This window comes from Rhipicephalus sanguineus, chromosome 7 (genome assembly GCF_013339695.2).
Source record: "Rhipicephalus sanguineus isolate Rsan-2018 chromosome 7, BIME_Rsan_1.4, whole genome shotgun sequence".
NCBI classification, from domain to species: Eukaryota; Metazoa; Arthropoda; class Arachnida; order Ixodida; family Ixodidae; genus Rhipicephalus; species Rhipicephalus sanguineus.
This window is the reverse complement of record NC_051182.1, coordinates 96,866,115-96,886,122: the sequence shown is the minus strand read 5'-3', so window position 1 is coordinate 96,886,122 and position 20,008 is coordinate 96,866,115. Positions and strand designations below refer to the sequence as shown.

Below are 20,008 nucleotides of genomic sequence, written 5' to 3'. Positions count from 1 at the left end.
ATTTAGCAAGATTCAAAACAAACGCAAATTGCAGTCTGTAAAGGTAGCTTCATGGCGGCGCTTTGCAGCTATGCAAGGAAGCTAGCTTCGCGGCTATACATTGGAATCGTCTTTAGAAACTTTTAGGCGAATCGTTAGTTAGGGCGCATGTTATACGCGAGAAAATGTGCTATTGTGTCTTTGAAGACACATCGCCGTTCACATCTTTGACATTGGTCTGACAGATGTGAAGGTATCTGTCTGTCTCTTCTTTTTTTCTTCTCGTTTGTTACTTTGCACCGTGTCTTTCAAGTTGAGGCATATCTTTAGAGTTACCACAGAAACTTCTTACAGACAGGGATGTGTGCAGACCTTGTCACCCCTGTCTGTAAATGTTCTCTACACTAAACACTTTAAGGATTCACGAAGTTGTGCTGGACGTTTCCCAATTGTTTCGCAGGGGCTGCCATGCTGTCTGTGTGCGAAGGCCTGTGTGCCCTGGGAAGCCGACGGTGTGGGGTGCTGAGCCGTATCGAGCCTCGCATCCGGCAGCTTCTCAGCACGGCCAGCAGGGGCGCCATGCCAGCCATCCCTCCCAAGGCACTGGTGAGCACACAGTCACATCCAGGCTCTTCCACCGCTCGCTTTACTCCCGCGCGAACATGGAGACGGTGAGCCAACTCGTTGTTGCTGAAAGAGGTGGATCTTGGTCGCCGCAGCGGCCTTCAGTGCCAAGAAAGCAGAGTGAGGCTATACTCGGGTACAATGCATGAAAAAAAAAGTTTGCTGCGGTCACAAAACCACGGCACGCTTGCCATTCACGTGTGAAAGTCAGTCGTGCTAACCGGTTTCCGCTCGAACTGCAAGTACTTTTCCTCGACTAATGTAAGTACCACACATATTAATAGTTAAAGGTTCATCGTTACTACCTAAAACATTACATCTGGCTGAGGAGTGGTGTCAGGATCCCTGATGAAATTTACTGGGACATTCAAGTTTCCGACCTAAAACCAGTGACACAAACATGCGCCTGCATGGGAAAGAAGCGCTTGACGTCACGAAAATAAGTCCTGTTGGATGGAACATTTATGCAAATTCTTTGCGGCAGAAACAGCGATAACTGTGGGCTGAGCCGACATTTTTTTCTTACGTTCTAACTGAATATAGTGACTTTTGCAAATCAGTTCTACAGTGAAGCCTCGATGTAACATAACTTTGATATAACGAAGTTCTCTATTCAACAAAGTACTGGCCTTATTCTAAGTTCACGTCTTAGACCATTATGTATATAACGATATAAACTCAATATAACGAAATGCATTTATCCGTGATTTCAGTGTTCGAAACTTCACTACTATGGCAATAAATTGAAGCTATAAATAAATTCAAAGAGCAGTGCAGTTAATTAAAGCTACTGCAGGCACTGGTGGACATGTAATTTAATTACATGCATTTGTTTCTGAAGTTATCAGCAGTGGCACTGCAATAACACCACTCATTGAGTTGCATTCTTCGTCGATCACTTTTGTGAATACGACCACATTTGTGTGACTCAGCAGCCGACACATTGTCATCTATGAGCAACAAAAGTTCCCCAGTAGTGATCACCTTGTATCCGCACAACACCTATGAGTGATGTCGATTTGCAACAGCTTGATTCGTGTGAATCGATGCGTCTGCAATATAATCTGCAGTGCCGCTCGCCTTTTCTTATCTAGTTCACCCATCATCTGCCATTACAGCTGTACCACTGACCTCATTCTTGGGGTGCTGTGCCAACTTTTATCGCCAAGCTTCATACACCCACATCACGAATCTTCACGGGGGGGGGGGGGGGGTCATACTCGCTCACGCATAACATACTGCACTCAAGCAAAAAGAATATATTTGCCACAAGCAACCAACTCAAATGTTGTTTTGCACAGGTGCTGCTGTGGACGCTGGTTCTGCAAGCAGGAGTGGAGAGGGGCTCCGTGCCCATTTCCTTGGATGAAGGGTTGGCAGGCATGGACGCCTGGAGCGTCTACAGAATCGCACGGCAGGCCACTCGCTACGGACACTTTGCAGCTGCTGCGCCGCTCTTTGCCACCCTGGCCAACAAGGTTAGTCGGCGACCTTCCTGAAGCCATGCCGTTACCCTCGCGCAGTTTTGACAGCGTGCGTTTGGTAGCGCGATCGGATGCACGCTGCACGCTAATAAATGGCAATAACTTAAATGCAGAAGCGTTTTCTTCCACCTCTTTCACTGAGAGAAATTCTAGCGTTCATTGCTTGCAGAAATGGAAGGAGCCCATAGACATTGCATATGGGGGGACACGGGCCTTGCGAGTCCAAAAAACTGCAGAGAAGGAAAATCTATTTTTCAAAACCTTTTCATCTCCAATGCCAAATCTATGGTGCATCAAACAATTTAGTTGAAAACATTATTAGTGCCGGAAAGAAATCATTTTATCAGTGCGAATGGCGACACAGGGGCGTAAAATTGTGCAAGTGCAATGGTGTTCACGGAGATATTTGTTGTCTTTCTCGCCACTGAGGGCTGCCATATTTCGAAAGCACAAAGTAGCACCTTCCCGTTCCCACCCTGTTCACCTCCAGTGACCACTGCGAAAAAGCACAGACATAAAAAAGAAAGTTTAGACAATAACTAGTGCCAGGGACAGGACTAGTGCTAGGTAACTAGTGAACACAAACTAATAAAACAAACAATGGCTCGGGCACCAACCCCCTGTTTACGGATTTTTTTATCGGCTCGAGCACCCCCCCCCCCCCGGTTTATGGACTTTTCAATCAAACAAAGTCACATCTGGCACTAAAATAGCTTCCTTGTATATGAAAGTTTCTTATAAGCATACATTTGCAACAGTGTACTTATGACACTTGTGTCTTCTTTAATTTCCTTTGTTATAATTGATAATTCGTTATATCTGTGGTCATTATATCGAGGTGCGACGGCATTCTGATGTTGCAACAGCAACAGTGTGCTTTCCTATCTGACCATGAAGCACAGAAAGCTCTCACAATATGCGGTAGTCAAAGTGGCCTGTTTCGAGTGGTGTCGGAGGGGTCGACTGACTCGTGCAAAGGCGTGGCATGAAGTTGCTCCTCACCCTTTAATCCCCTTACCCCTTTCTCACCTCATCTCCAACAGCGCCCAAGAGTCGTACTTTTCTATCAATAAAGGTCACATTCATTGATTCTATTGCACATGTTTCTAATGTAAATGTGTGTGCATGTGCATGCCTTTCTCATGCACCTCAGGTGAGTTCGGAGCAGCTGCACTTCTGGCTGGTGAGCTTGGCCGAGCTGTGCCGAGCCGAGGAGAGCTTGCTGGTGCGCACGGGGCAGACGCAGCTGACGGATGCACTCACCCACTACGTGCGGGCCATCTCAGCACTCAAGGTATCTCAAGCCTAACTGCACTCTTTGATCTGCGTTCGCCAGAAAAGCTCAAATACCATCAAATTCCAAGCTAGCGGCTTCACCTGAGCAAGCACACCCTCCAATTTCATGGCTCATTTCAAATTTCTGTGCCGTTCCAACAAAGTGCCCCCCGCATTCCTACCTCTCGCTCTGCACCGTGATCACGCATAGTGTCCAGGCAGCACTGACCTGCTTGAACCCAATGCAGTCCCACTGACTAGCCCAATCTCTGGGTACTTGCACCTGAAATTTGTTGCCAAACTCTGATTTTTTTTATTTCCCACATAACGATCACACCCCAAACTGGGCACACGACACCCATGATGATTTTTAGCTTCCTGACCCTCATTTTCAGGTTTCGGTACCAACTCGCTCACCTGGCTGTCTTGACCGAGATTCTTTCGTTCATAGGCATTTGTATCACTGTCACGGTGCGTTTAGAAGTTATTGAACTTCTCTTTCGCTGGAGCCGTCATGTCACCTAGGGGAATTATGTTTGTCAGGGCAAGACGATTCTCCTCGTGTTGGCTACATTGACATCTCTTGTTTGACAACTTCTCATCACTTCAAGACTCCATCTCCCCCTAAATTTCTGTCACGTTTGCAACCACTTTCCTTGCGCCCTTATGTCATAGAAGTGCACAGAAAATGTTCAGATGTCTGATAGCCGCATTTCTGCCTGGACCTTCGTGCAGGCAGCCACGACACCGGCACACGCGCTGCAGTTCCAGGCAGAGTATGTACGGCTGCGGTGCGAGGGGGTGCGGGCGCACGCGCAGCTGCTGCAGGCGTGCGGCTGCCTTCGCACGGCACCCCCGCCAGCCATTGCCGCCTCCGTCGCGTCGGCCACACGGGACGAGCTTCAGAAGTGTGGCCGCGTTGTTGCACAGGTAACCTTATATATCATATTTTCAGAATTGAAAAGCTGGTGTGGGGGCAGGATGCATGGATTTGTAATACAACCACCAGCCAATAATTGAGACACGTTAGAGGGACCACGTCAAAATGCAAGTAATAAGAAATCGAAAATAAGGGATTCACCACAGAGTAAGCGACACAGGAGTGCTTTTTCTTAGGCTAGTTGGAATAGCATAGTGTATTTTTACTGTAAGTGGCACAGTTTTGTTATGAGTCATGAGTGGGAAGTTCTTTTTGGTTGCAAGTGTAACCGTGCCCTACTTAGTTGCCTCCTGTCATAAAACGTGAGGAATATCGACATCCCTTAAAAGCACTGCACAGATAGCATAACGGTTCACAGACCCCCAACATGTGATTTGTTCAGCCACGCAGTGCATGCCATCTTGTAGTTGGTCATACTTCATGGGGGTGAACGTTAAAATGCGCAGGTAATGCTTTCTTTCCACAACATTTTCATATTTAGAGGAGACAGATACGTGTGTGTCTTGGAAAGTCTCACTCCGTTGTCACTGTCCATCTTGTGAGCCATGCCATTTTTTTCTCGTTGCATACAGTTGCGCAAGTGTTCCCGTGACTTCAAGTCCCTGGCCGACCAATATGGTGTGCTGTACCAGACGCTGTTCGATGCAGACCCAGGCACCCTGCGCAACGTCCAGCTGTATCCTTGAATGGCCAGTGTCCAAGAGACTCCCTCATTGCTGTGTGCTGCTCGAGGCATTATTCTTGGATGGAAATTTTGTGTATGTGCCATCGCCATAGGGATCAGCTTCTTTGGTCTTGTTAAAGCTAAGGTGTAGTTAATACTCTAAGAGAAAGGTGCGAAGCAAAGAAAATACTGCTACCTGTCATGTCCGTTGTGAATTCAAACTGGATATGCATCCGCTTTTTGAAATTCCAATGTTAGTGTTCAGGCCTAGTGTAGTGCAAGGACTTCGCTCATCAATCTCAAGTTTTTGTGCAGCTCAATGCATTCTAAGCCTGCAGATTTCCTAACCTCGTCTTACCACCCCTACCTCTCATGCTGACCTTTATGCCATTTTTCTTACATTGGCATTTGTTATGTAACTCCCAGTAAGCCACCAGTAATACGCCCAGTGCGTCATGTGCACTGAAATCCCAACAGAGATATCAGATGCCGGCATTTCCTGTCCATTCCATGCTCCTGTCTTCATTTGCCATTCTCAAATTGTTTTCTAGGACCCTCCCAGTTTTGGCAGTATTTGGCCCCACAATCTTATTGAAGCTGAGATAGCCATCCTTAAATGATAATGGTAGTGTGAAGTGATAAGGGACTGGTCAGCTGAGGTAGCTAACTGCCTGAGCACCAGCATACTCGAAGGTCATTAAGAACAGGAATACACAACATGTATTTTATGTGTATCTGAAACTGAATAGACTTTAGCTGCCATGTGCATTCCTTGGCTTCAGTTACATTTACTGAACGAATAAGTGCATTTCCTTACTACTATACCCTGTGGGCTCGCCTTGTTAACACCAGGGCTGTACCAAACCCCAACATTTAGAGGCAGGAATAAGCAAAAGGGTGTAGAGAGATATGTATAGATTCTTTATTGAGTACTGGAAAAGTTTGCCTGGTAGTACGCCTGGCATGCTCATCCTGTTTGGCATAATGAGTGATATGCACGACAGATGCGGAATGTACACAAACCACACCACAACACTCAACAAACTAGGTAAATTTCTTCAATGAAAGCAGTGTCTATAAGAGATTTCACGAGTAGTTTCGCTGCACTAGACACACAGGCACTGTTTGTTCAGCAGCTGAGAATGTCTCGGCTCACGAGGTGACTGTCCTTGGTGAATATTCAGTTTGGACAGGAAGGCTCTTTTCAACTATGATACTTCACTAGCCATTGCGATTGATGATCTTCCTAGTGATATTTGCATTGAGATTACAAAGAGATAGAGCTGATCAGATTTGTCAATATTTTGTGTAGAGAAGGTAGCTGTTGTACTGCTAGACTACCTAGGTGGTCGCTATAAAGGTAAGAAAAGGATGTGGAGAGAGCCTAGTAGATCAGAGACTTCATCCTACAGGGGACGTGAACTATGTTGAATGTACACTCAGACCTCGCTATAACGAACACGGATATAACGAATTATCGGTTATAACAAAGAAAATGAGGAATACTCTTGTCATAGCCACAGTGTTACAAATAAACGTTTATAACGAATTTTCGGATATAACGAAGTTATTTTCGTGGCAGGTGTGACTGTTATAATGAGGTTTGAGTGTGTTGATAAAGAGTCTATATATTGTGCAGAGTGAAGGCAGCACATTCTTGACTGTGATTCTGCATGAATCACTCGCATAAAATAGTTACTGATACATTCGCTGTGCAGGATACATGCATGCTTAGTTGAGATTACAATCGACCCACTAGTTTCCCGTTACTCATGAAGGTGCACGTGTTGGCTGGTTAGTCGACCATCACTGATGTGAAACGCCCCGCGATTGTGGTTTGCCCTTGACCTTTGACCTCTCAAACCAGGTTGCAGCAGAATGCCCTTCTGGTCATGCAAGCCATCGACCGCATCTCCCAATACAACCAGGGCATCAAGTGAGCACTCTTGTCAAAAAAGCCTATGTGAAAGCGCTTAGAAAAAATTATAGTGATCTGTTCTCTTGATTAGGATGTCATCCTCAAAACTAAAGTTCATCTGGTTTACTTCCTGGTCTTTCCTGTGGTAACTAGAAGTGTGGGAATACTCGAATGTTCAAATACGAATCGAATGGTAGCTCTCCGAATAGTTTGTTCCGTGAATCGAATATCTACCATTCGATTTCTCTGATATAGTTGTAGCTCAATATATTTCTATCATTCCGCACTGCTGCTCGACGATTTTGAAGGAAAACGCCACAGTGGAACAGATATTTCTACTCCGTTTCCACGATGTGCTAGTTTGGCAAATTAAACGAGCACATTGTCCCAGTAATATCGCAACAGTATCACAGTAATTTTGCAGCAACCTTGCAGTAATTTTTGTAACAATTTTGCTGTAAATGAGAGCATTTTTTCACTAAACCCAGCGCCTGCCAGGTACAGAAATGCAGCCTGCGAAGGCGGTCACGTGCGTATTTGTACGCGCCGTTTTCCGATAATTGAGCCGTTTTCCGATAATTGACGCCCTCTCGATCGTGGACTTGTCGGCGGTCAGCCCTTTCTGATATGGCAGTCTGATCTTTTATCGCGGTCACTTGTCATTTCATGTTGCAACACCTCACTGTTGCCTTTCATTGTTTCATGCGTGACCGTTGTTGTTGCCCGTAGCAGCAGAAGTTTGAGCTGCCAAGCACGTCCACGAAGGTCCTATTCCTGGCAAGGAAAAAGTGAGGAGAGAACATTGCGCGAAGCGGTAGAAAGAAAGAAAGAAAAAGAGTACATCGGGCACGCCCACGCCAAGCTCCCATGTTCTGGATTGAAAAAGGAATCCTAATTTTTTAAGGAGAAGCAGACTCCTGAACCTGTGAAGCAGCTACTCATTTTGCATGAAAACTTGTAAAGCTTGAGACCTGTGAAAATTAAATTTTTTATATTCAATTGCTATGATATCTGACTTTTTTTCTTAATTTGATTCGGTATTTGATTTGATCCTAATTTGATTCGGTATGAATGTGTGGTGGTGTCGGTGGGTATGCCTGCATTAAGGGGGGAAGAGGGTTTGTAAAAATCATCAAGATTCCCTTTACCAAATTTAATGAAACTGCACAGTCTTGTTTAGTTTTCTTAGCTGATTCCAAGTATGCAATTATTCTTTAAATATGTCCATTAGTTCCAAAGTTACTTAAAATTAATTAGCATTGTTTCTGGGAACAATGGAGCAAGAACTGCTCATCAAAATCTTGCTTTAGGCACATAGCCGGATACTAGGAAACATAAGCTTCACAGGGGTAGGAATACTTTTTTGATGTGCAAACTATTAAGAATTATACAGCATATCAAAGCTTTCTGTTCAACTAGGTTGGCGATGCGGGCTTGTTGGTTCATCGTACTTGAGAAAGAGGTAGTGCCCTTAATGCTTAATAGTTTGCACATCAAAAAAGTATTCCTACCCCTGTGAAGCTTATGTTTCCTAGTATCCGGCTATGTGCCTAAAGCAAGATTTCGATGAGTAGTTCTTGCTCCATTGTTCCCAGAAACAATGCTAATTAATTTGAATTAACTTTGGAACTAATGGACATATTCAAAGAATAATTGCATATTTGGAATCAGCAAAGAAAACTGAACAAGACTGTGCAGTTTCATTAAATTTGGTAAAGGGAATCTTGATGATTTTTAAAAACCCTCTTCCCCCCTTAAGAATGAACACAACCCACTGCAGAGGGAGTATTCATAGCCTGGATGCCCTTCTTACGCTTGTCAAGCTCATTAAATTCGAAAGCTACTATTCGGTATTTGCACATCCCCAGTGGGTGTAGGTAGTGGACCTTGCAGAAGTATGAAAGAAGCTAGTTTCTTTTGAGCTATTGGGCTGTTGAACTGTTCTGAGAACCCTGTGGATTGGCAAACTACCAATTATTACGGTCACGAGACCACCAGTTTAATGGAGTGAAAATGTCATCCAGAGTGGAAGGTAAAAGAAAACGAAACCACCCACGCACAGGATGATTCGGTGGTATTTTTAAGCCATAGTGAAGAACTAAATGAGCTTAAAGAACTTGTAATAAAAACGTCTCAGTAGTGTTAATATAATGATAGCGTCACCAGGAGTTGCATGCGACTCAACGGCACTTAAAAACGACATCCATACTTTTACATCTTTTGTTTGTCCTCCAAAATATTTCTCAATGATGGAAATGAGGGTGTTAAAACAGCTCAGCCTTGACCTGCTTTGATGGATGTAACCTTGAATGATAACCTTGAATGTAACCTTGATGGATGTCACCTTGAACCTTGATGGATGTAACCTTGGGATGTAACCGTGAATTCTGACCCAGCACCTGACACGCATGTGTTCGTAAGGTCTATGCAAAAGACTGTAGATCCTTTGTATAGACCTTATGAAAGCTTCTTTCTCTGGTTCAGTAAAGTTGAAAGTTGGGTGAGTTGGTAACAGATCATCTTAACGCTGAAGCAGTACACAGAAATGCGACACAAAGGGAAGAAACACAACGGTGGCCCTGCCTAGTCATTTCTTCATTTCGTGTCTCATTGGTGTGCGCTGCTTCGCATGTTAAGATGATCTTTCTCTGGTATCTGTGTGCACGCTTATATTGAATATTGGATATCACTAAAGGTATCATCATGTGAAAAGGCAGTTTTGTAATGATGGCCAACGGACTGACTCAATTATAATATGGGCCATTGTGTAGTGGATCCACAACATAGTGTTTTGATGCCTATGTCTCAGACTTCTGTGATGTGTTTAAGCTCAAGCGAGGAAGGTGGCAGCCTGGTGTGGATGGAGCAGCAGCCGAGCTCCGGTTCCTCCTCGCTCAGCGAGCACCGGCTCCTGGAGGCTGCACACCGGGGACTGCTCTGGTTGCGCGACCTGCGACACCAGAACACCCTCACACCACAGGTGAGGCTTCTCCATAGCCACGTTGAGATTATGTCTTTGAAGAATCTCGTGTCGGTCTTGTATGCACAATCACCAGCTCTCGTGTAGCAGAGAGGTGCGTCGCGGTGCCGTGTTACTTTGTGAATTGCGGAGCAAGACGGGAGGACAAAGAAAAGATGAGGACAGGTGCTTCAGCGCTTACTACTGTGGAAAATCAACTAGCCCGGTTCTTTACTGTTCTAAATGGCAGTGCCCTGTGGCCCTCTGGATATAGGTCGGCATACTCGAGTCATATTTGGACTGCACTCATTTAACAGACGTCGTGAAGGACTAAGAATGTTGTGGATGTGTATGCAGGAACGAGAGCCAGAGATTTGGAAAAGGATGGGCGGTTGAGCGAGTTGGTAATTCATTGTGAAGTGGTGATGCGTGAAAACGACACTAATATCAGAAAGAAGTGTGCACAAACACCACGCCTTGTTTGTGCATACTGCAACTTTCTTCTGTTAGCGTTCTTTTCGAGCATCACCATTTCGTGGCGATTGGTGTGGATGGCATTGTGAATGTGATCGATAAGTGTGAATAAAAGAGAGCATGAATGTGTGGTGATGTGGGTATGTGTGCGTTAAGAACGAACCCAACCGACTGCAGAGGGAGTATTCATAGCCCAAATACCTTTGTTACGCTTGTCAAGCTTATTGATTAAAGGAGCACCTTTCTTCCTTTTTGTGTCACACGAGCAGCAGGTGCAGCTGGTGGAACGGCTTAGCCAGGAGCTAGTGCTGGTGGCCCCGTGCCTACCACGGTACTTCTTCCAAGCCCTGCAGGCCACTACCATCAAGGTACTACGTGCTTTGTGACTAGAGATCTTGTTGTTGGTGCCAAGAACTAAGACAGCTGGTTCGCGTTAGATGTCCTTCTTTATTAAATCTTTTGGGACGTAAAACCCCAGCACTCGTTATTATTATTATTATCAATGACTGAGCAAGGCTTCTTTCACGCGTCGGTCGTGTCAATCGCTCGCGTGCGCCGCGGTGAGGAATTGCGGTGCAAGGCACTGATAAGCTAGTTATGTGAAAGATGCAGTTTTGCAGTGCAGAGGACCAATCGACGAGATCGGTGCTACGTAAAGTTGCCCATGGGCAACATTACGTCACTTTGCAGGAAAAGAGGACTGGTCAGGTACAGGAGAGGGGCGCGGGAATCGTTTTTCAAAATGGGGTGTCTGCGTGGTGCCGAGCACTGTGATATTCGCTCAATGTGATTGCCACGGCCACCTGAACGAAGGAGTGAGCTTATTTTTGAGGTGTAAAAGAAAGTCGGGGCCTGTTTACTGGCCCTTTTAAGGAAAAACCTGGTTTGCTACGCTTGTGTACCTGACTTCGTGCCAGCCCTTTGCAAGGTTTAACGTTCATATCTGTGCAGCTGCGTTATACGATCATGCCTTGACCGTCCTGTGTTGTGCGCAGCTGGCCGTGTCACCCCAGCAGAAGGGCACGGGTGAACCCCTGTTCCTGGCGCAGCAGGCACAGCTGGCGTTGCGCGTCGAGGGCGTGGTGCAGCACCGATCACCACCAGGGTCACCTGCCCGCACCGTCCACAAGGTTCTCGTCTCCCTCACCACCACACCGCCCAGCCGGAACCAGAACGCCACGACGGACACCAAGGTGAATGTCAGCAGTGGACGTTTCTCATATTCCTTTGGCAGCATTGTCTCTTCTAATAATGCATCCCCGGCGAGGGAAGTGTGCACATAACATGGGGGCAAGGACAAAATTAGGTGCCGGAAGAAGCTGACCGAGTGCAAGGAGGTCGAGAGCAGACGACTCAAAGATGTGCGCGAGCAGCTGAAGGAACTGAACAAACAGTATGAAAAGTCCGAAAATGACCTGAAGGGGCCAGATTGTTGGCGAAGTGCCGAAGCAAAAATCTAATGGATGGCCAGACATACCGTTAGCTGCTCCGAGGGCCGGGCTTAAAGGATGTAACTCTTCTTTCTTCATGGACATCCTAGCCTTGCGAACCTCGGGCCGTCGTCTTGAAGGGCAAGGACAGACCAGAACCGAAGTCATCGTAAGGGGCTCCCGCCTCGCGAACCTCCAGGCGACGGACGCTGCCTCAGCAATCCATGAGTCGCCGTCTTGGTCTCAGTTCAAGCCGGAGTCATAGTCCCGGGTTTCGGCACCAAATGTAAAGAACAGAGACCGACGACATGGCTCCCTTCTTCTTTTCCCTTTAATTCCACCCTCATCCTAATGATGATTGCAGGCGCGCAGTGCGCGACCGTCATCGTCTTCCATTTTCAACAGATGTGTTGTACAACATGATTGCAGCCAAAAAGAGAAAAAAACCTCACAGGGTCCCTTATGCATTTGCCTGAGATGTGGCCCACCTTTGACCAAGTGACGATGTCACCTGATGACATCATCATGTCACATCACGATGATGTCACAATTTTTTGTGGTGGGTGACATCTGCACGATCTCATCACATGATGATCTTTTGCATCACTCGTGTTGACACCGATGCCGAGGTATGCCGACAGTCAATTTTCGCACTTGACGAGGCATCTCAGGCTTTCGGCTTAAAGTGGAATATCAGCTGAAGATGTTGTAGTCATGTCAGAGCGCGCATGCAGTGCAGGTGAAGCTATGACAGCGTGGTCCCACAAACATACTAAGCCAATGCAAGGGTAGCAGTGCGGGATTATAGGTACAGTCAAACCTCGATATATCGAACACGGACATATCGAATTATTGCCTATATCGAACGGTTCCTATATCACGTGGGAAATCGCATGCATTTTTAATTTTTTATTTCGAACGAAGTTTGACATATAATGGATATATCGAACTCGGCCACCCCAAACCGCCCGCGCTCCGTTGACAGGCGGCGAGCTTTCCCGCCGCGCTCCGTTGACAGGTGGCGAGCTTTCCCGCAACTCTCGAAAATAGCGGTAGCGCGGTGGGCGTTTACGACTGCTGCACACATCGATGGCGCCGAGTGCGCCACTTGAACGTAGCGGCATATGCACGCCGCATCCTTGCAGCAACGACGCACTGCACTTGTTGCACCAGCTCCTCCTTGATAGTATCGCCAGGCATCCGTCGCATCGGTCGTTGTTATGCTCGTGTGTTAGGCCTGCCGCGCGTTGTGGTGTGTGTAGCGATGGCTGCAGACACGAAGAAACGGACGACCCTGACTTTTGCAGCAAAACTGGAAGCAATCCAGCGCGTTGAGAATGGTGAGAAGAAGTCGAGCGTCGCGGACGGGTTAGGCATACCAAGGAGCACATTGAGTACTCTGCTCAAAAACAAAGCCGACATAAAGGCCAAGGCCGAGAAGAGTCAGCACGCGGGCTTCGGTGGACACACTGACGAAGCATCAGTGGAAGAATCCGAGGAAGCTGGGTTGGCATGCGCCGATGAAGAAAGCGAGCTCGCCGAAACGTGGAGCAAGCTGGAGAGCTTTGTTGGTGCGGAGCCGCAAAGCATGTGCATCGAAGACTTCGTTGGAGGTGACGACAGCACTGGTACAACGGCGGAGCTAACGGATGTAGAGATCGTCGCCGAAGCTACCGCTGAGCAGCCGAATGAAGACGCTGCCGAGGTGGATCCCGCAAGCGCTGATGGTGCCCCGCTCCCGACATCAGCTGAGGTCGTAGCCGCTTTGGCCCTTGCGCGCCGCCACTGCAGCGTGATTGAAGGCACCGGCCTTTCACTTGTGGATCGCCTGGACTATGTTGAGGACGCAGTCGTCAAACACGCCATTGCCAACAAAAAGCAGGCTACTCTTTTTCAGTATTTTAAGCCAACACAATAAATACTTTGTTTGAATCTTCAAGTGAGTATTTACTGCACCACGATTGGTTCGTTGGTTGTTTTCCACAAGTTCTTGACGCATGTTTTACGTGATTTTTTATATCGAATTCTGGATATATCGAACTATTTCGCGATCGCCGTGCCGTTCGATATACAGTAGAACCCCGCTGATACGTTTTTGAAGGGACCGTAGAAAATAAACGTAAGAGACGGGAAACGCAAGAGCCGAAAAACAGGAAAAACGACAAAATATTTAGTGGCACAGAATTTTATTTCAATGCTTACGTGCAGCACGAAAATTGGCGCGCTCAGATGCGATCTAGTCGACGGATAGAAACGCGGAGCCGGGGACGGCCTCATCCACAGAAATGTAATCAACGTATGTGATTTTTTTAACACCAACAGCTGTAGGCATGAAAGAACTAAGCACACGCAATCACGACCAGCGCCGCGAGTCCGACCGCGAACCGCACGCACGACCATGCGAGCTCCAACCAGCTCGGAACTCCTCTCGTCCTCCGACAAATAACGATGATGATGAGTCTACGCCAACGCGATGGCAGAAGTAAATACCTATCTCGAAGGCCTTGCTTTTACAAACAATACGTCATAGACGCCATGTTTGTGCAATACAAATCTCAAAGGCTATGCTTTTGTCAATAGTAAATGCCAATCTCGAAGGCCTTGCTTTCGCGAGCAATTACGTCATAGACGCCATCTTTTCAATGTGAATCTCGAAGGCCATGCTTTTGTTTGCATCAATCGAAAAATCCTGTTGCTTGCGCCTCTAATGAGCCTAATGTTACGGTCAAATCAGGAAAAGCTGCGTGAAAATGCACCGTGGCCGCTCTCTTCGGTAGTCACTCGGTCGGCTCCGAGTGCACTTCGCGACGTATAATACGGGAACGTCCGACAGTTACGACGTAACAGCGGGGTTCCCAATACATTGTATCCTATGGGAGCTATGCCGGGACCGGCGGAAAACGACGTAACAGCCGGGAAAACGCAGCAGTGAGGAACGTAACAGCGGGGTTCTACTGTATCGAGGTTTGACTGTATTTCATACTTTTTCGGGTGATGAGCACGGAAAGCACAGGGACGAAAGAAGGAACACGCACGTGCAGTGCCACTGTGTGGTTATGTGCCTTCTTTTCTCGTGCCTCTTTGCACTCGACCTCCTTAAAAGTCAGCCAACGTGCTACGGTTACATAATAGGCCTGTACTACGAGTAAAAAAAAAGGTTTCACACAATGTTCACTTCTCAAGGTTAGCTGCATCGCGTAATGCTCTCTCCTGGCTTATTTCTTCCTCCATGTCACATAGTCACCAGTGACGTGCAGGAAAACCGGCATGCGTGCTCTGACTGGTCCCTGTGTGCAGGTCTCATCCGGAGGCGACACCGTCCAGCTGAGCGAGGTGGTGCAGCCGCACAACGACTACTTCCAGGCCCAGTTCCTGGTGGCACTGACTGGCCAGGGACTGCACACGGTCACCATCGACACGTCCGTGCTGGACGCCCAGCACACCCTGTGGAAGACCGGTCCGCAGGCAAGTGCCTCGCTTTTGCTCCCATGGCACAGCTCACTCATAGTCTTCTCTAGCCAAGGTGACTGGAGTGAGACAAAGAGGAGGAAATGGCTGCAATGGGTAATGGGGCCCTGCAACACTTTTCTAAGTAGCCATAGAATGACTTCACTAAAGGAGCTTAATGCCTCACGAATCAACCGTCGCAAAAATTTTTCGTATCTGTCCAGTACGAGTGGAGTTGCAAAGATTTGTCGCACGCTGTAATTGCTTTTTCTCGTTCCGATGAAAGCGCTGGAAGCTAAGCAGGGAGGAATGGCACGGGGGAAGAAGGTACGTCACTCGCGCCTCGTGACCCTGAGCACTTTGTCTTTTTTTTTTTCTTTGAATGCGCAACGTACTTTCAGTGCGATCGCACATGCGTGGGCAAGTGGCGGCCTCTCGCGGCAGCCGCAGTAACTACCGAGCGCACCCAAATCAGCCAATGGTGTGGAACTTGAGTCAATGACGCAGTGATTTTGAGTAAATAGCATCATTTGTCGAGAGAAGAGGAAGCAATTTTTAGCTGACTTTGAGAATTTATTGTACTAAATCCCAGGCTGCGTGCTTTACTATATATAATGTTTCGCTTGCGTGTTCTCGGGAGCCTCGACTGTCGATTGGCAGCGTTTTTGGGCCATGCTGAAAAAGTGTTGCAGGGCCCCTTTAATGGTGAAGCCTCTTGCGGGCATTTTAAGAATTGCTGCTTGCCTGGATGGTTTGGTGGTTGTGGGTTCGATTCCCAACTGCAGCAGCCACATTTTGCTTGGAGCCTAGCTGCACACTGAGGATGCTTTCACTTTGGGGACTCGCACTGTGCAGTTTTGTTTAAACGCTAAAGCACTCGATTTAGTTTTGTAGGTAAGTGGATAGAGCAGCTTGGTATCTTTAAACGTCCCTCTGCCCCAATTTTTCGCTGGTATGAGATACAAACGTTTTGTGGCCTTTGGGAAAATGTTTGCAGAACTCCTTGAAACCCTTGGGAATCTAAAGGCCAGGTTGAGGAGCCTTCAAGGCCCTTCTATTTCTCCGTTACATTTCCTCCTATGATGGTTCTAAGTCAGAGGTTTGTTACATTTCGCAATAAGTGATTTTTTGTTGGAAATGGCAAGAGCTTTGGCCTCTAGAAATGTATGGGTACCAACTTGGACCTACTTAATTGAAGAACTGGGGTCGAATTATGAGTCAACTGTGTTTGTTTGTAGTGTCCTTCGCAGTATCGGGCCTTAGCAATTTGTCCCCATGTAATAATCCATTACTTCAGTATGATTGCACAACAAAAAAAGATGTGGACGTGAGACAAGACACAAACCCGCTACAGCGTCCACATCTTTTTTTTCTGTTGTGTAATCATACTCAAGTAATGGATTACCTGCTTCATACTCAAGTAATGGATTACCAGTTTACTCAGAATGCTCCTCTGCCCAGGTGTCGCTGACTGTAAAATGCCATGACGAAGCCAAGCCGTCGACGTCAATGGCAGGGCCATCTGGCATGGCACCCGCGCTGAAGCCTCCGGCACCTCCTCCGCCACCTCAGCCCTTCCCAGCACCAGCACGCGTGCCCTAGTTGAACTGTTACACTCCTTCACTGACTGTACAAGTTGTTGGACTAGCGTGAACTGTCCCGTTTTGAAGAACCATCACGTCCTTCTGCGAGAAAGCTAGTGTTCCACGACTGTACCGTGGATTCCCCTATGGCTGAAACTGGCTGTGGATGTCTTTCTTTCGTAAGCCTTCCACCAGAGGACAGTGTGCACCGGACTGAAATGCTTTCGTAATACACGTCATCTTTACTTCCATTTTTCTTTGGCACAGTAGGAGCATTGACAATATCGATATTGTTGTCCAACCTTCACGACGTCATTTGAAAGCAAACACCTTTGTTTGTGCTCACTTTGAAGCTGTACCAACTGGCCCAGTGTTCCATTTTACTGAACCTTTGTTCATCTTAGGTGCCTGTTTATCCAAACTTTTAGGTTTCATGTTTGGAAAACAGCAGTGTATTTGCATGGTGCTCTTGTTGTTTTAAGACGTTCCAGCATTTTTGTACAAGGCATTTGCACATACGAGCGAGCACGGCCAGGCCTGTCTGGAGTGTTCCAGCATGTCTCATTGCCAGGCTGTGAGTTTAGCGCGTAAAAATTGGTGTAGCGTGATGAAATAGCAGACGCGAGATGTTTTTCAAATAAATATGGTACGCTAACGTTTTTGAAAGTGCCAGCGGGTTTAAATGCATAGTCATGCCATGGCCAACTGCGTCGAGTCGTTCGGGCTCACGATTTAAAATGTGCATCTTGTAACACAGTGCAAACACACAAGGACACAAGAACGAACAGAACACACTTCGAACACGTGCTTCAGCATTTGTGTTTCGTTCTTTCCCGTGTTTGTGATGTGTACAAGACGAATATGCACTAACTCGCCCTACTCGCTGCACTATTTAAAATGTGCCTCACAGGCCTGTCAGAAAGACCTGCACTGATATCCTAACAGAGCTGCACACGGAATCCTTTGGCCAAATCAGCTCAGAAGCACCACTTTTAACCTGTCCCGTTGTAAAAATCAATGGTTTATAAAAAAAATGCGCTGGACGACAGATCTATCCAAAGAAAGCTCTTCAGCTCTGTCTTCAGTGCATTTTTCTAAATATTTCACTTCACTTTTATTTCGTCATGCAGAGGGCAGAATTTTCTTTTTTTTTCTTTGTCTGTGCTTGATGAAGTGGTGAAAATTGCAGGAAACATTGATTTGTACAGTTGATGCAGGTAAATAAACCTGTACGCTTTTAGTAATCGGTGTCTTCTTTCAAAACCTTGCAACACCCACCGGGTGGTCTAGCAGTTATGGTCAGGGTGTCGGAACGGAACGAAAACCAAAAACCAAAAACGAAAAAAACGATATTTTTGACCGGAACGAAAACGTAACCGAAACCTTATCTATTATTTCGTTCCGGAGAGAAACCGAAATGTTTTAAATCGTTTTTCGGTTCACGAGAAAACTTGGCAATCCGGAACAACTGAGATCATGCAACGTGAGCAATTATGCACATCTAAGAGTACAGTGTTAGCGCGTACCTGAGGCAGGAATTCCAAAGCAAAGATATGTTAACTCATTCTAAAAAGACAGGGCGTGCAAACACGGACACAAGAAAGAATTCAGGACACCACCGTTGTGCGTCTCTTCAGTTGTTAGTCGGCGTTTGTGGTGTCCTGACTTCTTTCTTGTGTCCGTGTTTGCACGCCCTGTCTTTTTAGAATGATATGTTGAAATTGTGCGAAAAACGAAAACTAGCAACCAGAGATGTCTATATTAACGCAAGTGGGCTTTTGCGCGCCTGTCACACAGGCCAGCGTGGAGAGGGCATGGTCGGCACCGAACTTTGTTACAGCGAAAGCTGTTATGGGATCACAACAGCCGATTTTGGCACCATAGTTGTCCGCCGCAGCTGGTGTCCATAACCGTTACCGCGTGAAATAAGAAAAAATGAAATGAGAAACAAATTTCTAGGATCGGACGGGATTTTAACCCGCGCCCTGTGCGTGGCAGTCGAGTATTCCACCACAGTGTTACGATGGTGCTTGCAACTTCTCCGCAAAAAATACTCCATACAGGCGTCATGTCGGCCAAGGAATCGTGTTAACATATGTCATATAGCGCGGCAGAAGAGTAAAATAGCAACCTGGCGTCACACAATGCGAATTGCTCAAGGAGTCAGTCATTGAATGCTTTCAACCCGTTACAAAGGTTTCAGTCATAATTCTGCATCGTCATTAGCCACAGCACAAAGTGCACATAATGCCCCACAGATATGTAACAGGTACCATGATTCTCCGAAGAATGAGGAGAAATGGCATAGTGGGTGCTTCGCTACTACAGAAAAATTATGGTGATTTATGGCGTAGTGGGTACTTTGCATGTGTACTTGTATAAGTTTCCCCAAGAGAGTATAGAACGGGCTCTAGAAAGGCTGCTGTTCCAGCTTACGCTGTGACTGCTGCGTGTTCTGCGCAGGCCTGGCGAATTTTTAGGGGCGAAGCTCCTTAAGGCGTGGGCTGTGCGTCCCCTGTATGTAGCCACCGTATAGTGGAATGTACCCACTACACGTGATAACGATGGCGATGGCGCTGACTTTCTGCCATGAATGAAAACGATCGTGAACGCGCTCTCGCCCTGGAAAGGCAAAACGGCAACGCCGAAAACAAACGTTCCCCTGAGCTTAACGTCATTTATGACGAAAACAAAATCAGGGGAACCCTGATTTTGTATATCCCTTTATCGTACAATATAGGGCGCTGTCCCATAGAGATGCATGCAAACTGCAGTTGGGTGACGATATACTAGATGGCGCTGGACGCATTCCATTTCTCGTCTCGTTTCCTAGAGGGCGCTGTCTCATAGTCATGCATACAATATGGCGGTTGGGTGAAGGTACGCTAGATGGCGTTGGCGGTGCAGCTGCTCTCCGATTTTAGGGGCGGCCTCACCCTCTCCTCCTACGTTTCCCCCTCTCTCCTACGGTCCCCCCCCTCTCTCTCGCCTCGCGACGCTGACGCAGGCAGCGTCTGCTAGCGAGTTTCTTGATTGAAAAAACCGCCTGCTCGCGCTGCACAACCGTTCACTGACCACCCCGTATATATAGGCACTGGATTTTGACCTTCAAGGTAGAGCCTGTGTGAGATTTCTCCTGTGCGTGATTAAACAATAAAAATTCACAGCGTACATGTGAAATTAAAGTGAGCTGCAAGTCGCCATGACTCTCATCGACCCTCTAGTATAAAC

At 46.9% G+C, this 20,008-nt stretch overlaps 1 protein-coding gene across 1 annotated transcript in view; it reads left to right on the top strand.

Moving 5' to 3' along the window:
- LOC119399617 (integrator complex subunit 7) overlaps nucleotides 1-17,371 on the top strand; it is a 49,537-nt gene extending 32,166 nt beyond the window's left edge. The window contains exons 10-20 of the mRNA XM_037666419.2: nucleotides 440-585; nucleotides 1,905-2,081; nucleotides 3,241-3,381; nucleotides 4,098-4,292; nucleotides 4,875-4,978; nucleotides 6,834-6,902; nucleotides 9,714-9,864; nucleotides 10,587-10,685; nucleotides 11,313-11,510; nucleotides 15,045-15,212; nucleotides 16,656-17,371. Coding sequence (XP_037522347.1) covers nucleotides 440-585; nucleotides 1,905-2,081; nucleotides 3,241-3,381; nucleotides 4,098-4,292; nucleotides 4,875-4,978; nucleotides 6,834-6,902; nucleotides 9,714-9,864; nucleotides 10,587-10,685; nucleotides 11,313-11,510; nucleotides 15,045-15,212; nucleotides 16,656-16,796 — 1,589 coding nt within the window. The 3' untranslated portion in view covers nucleotides 16,797-17,371. The remainder of the gene's footprint in view (nucleotides 1-439; nucleotides 586-1,904; nucleotides 2,082-3,240; nucleotides 3,382-4,097; nucleotides 4,293-4,874; nucleotides 4,979-6,833; nucleotides 6,903-9,713; nucleotides 9,865-10,586; nucleotides 10,686-11,312; nucleotides 11,511-15,044; nucleotides 15,213-16,655) is intronic.
- Nucleotides 17,372-20,008: the final 2,637 nt, after the last annotated feature.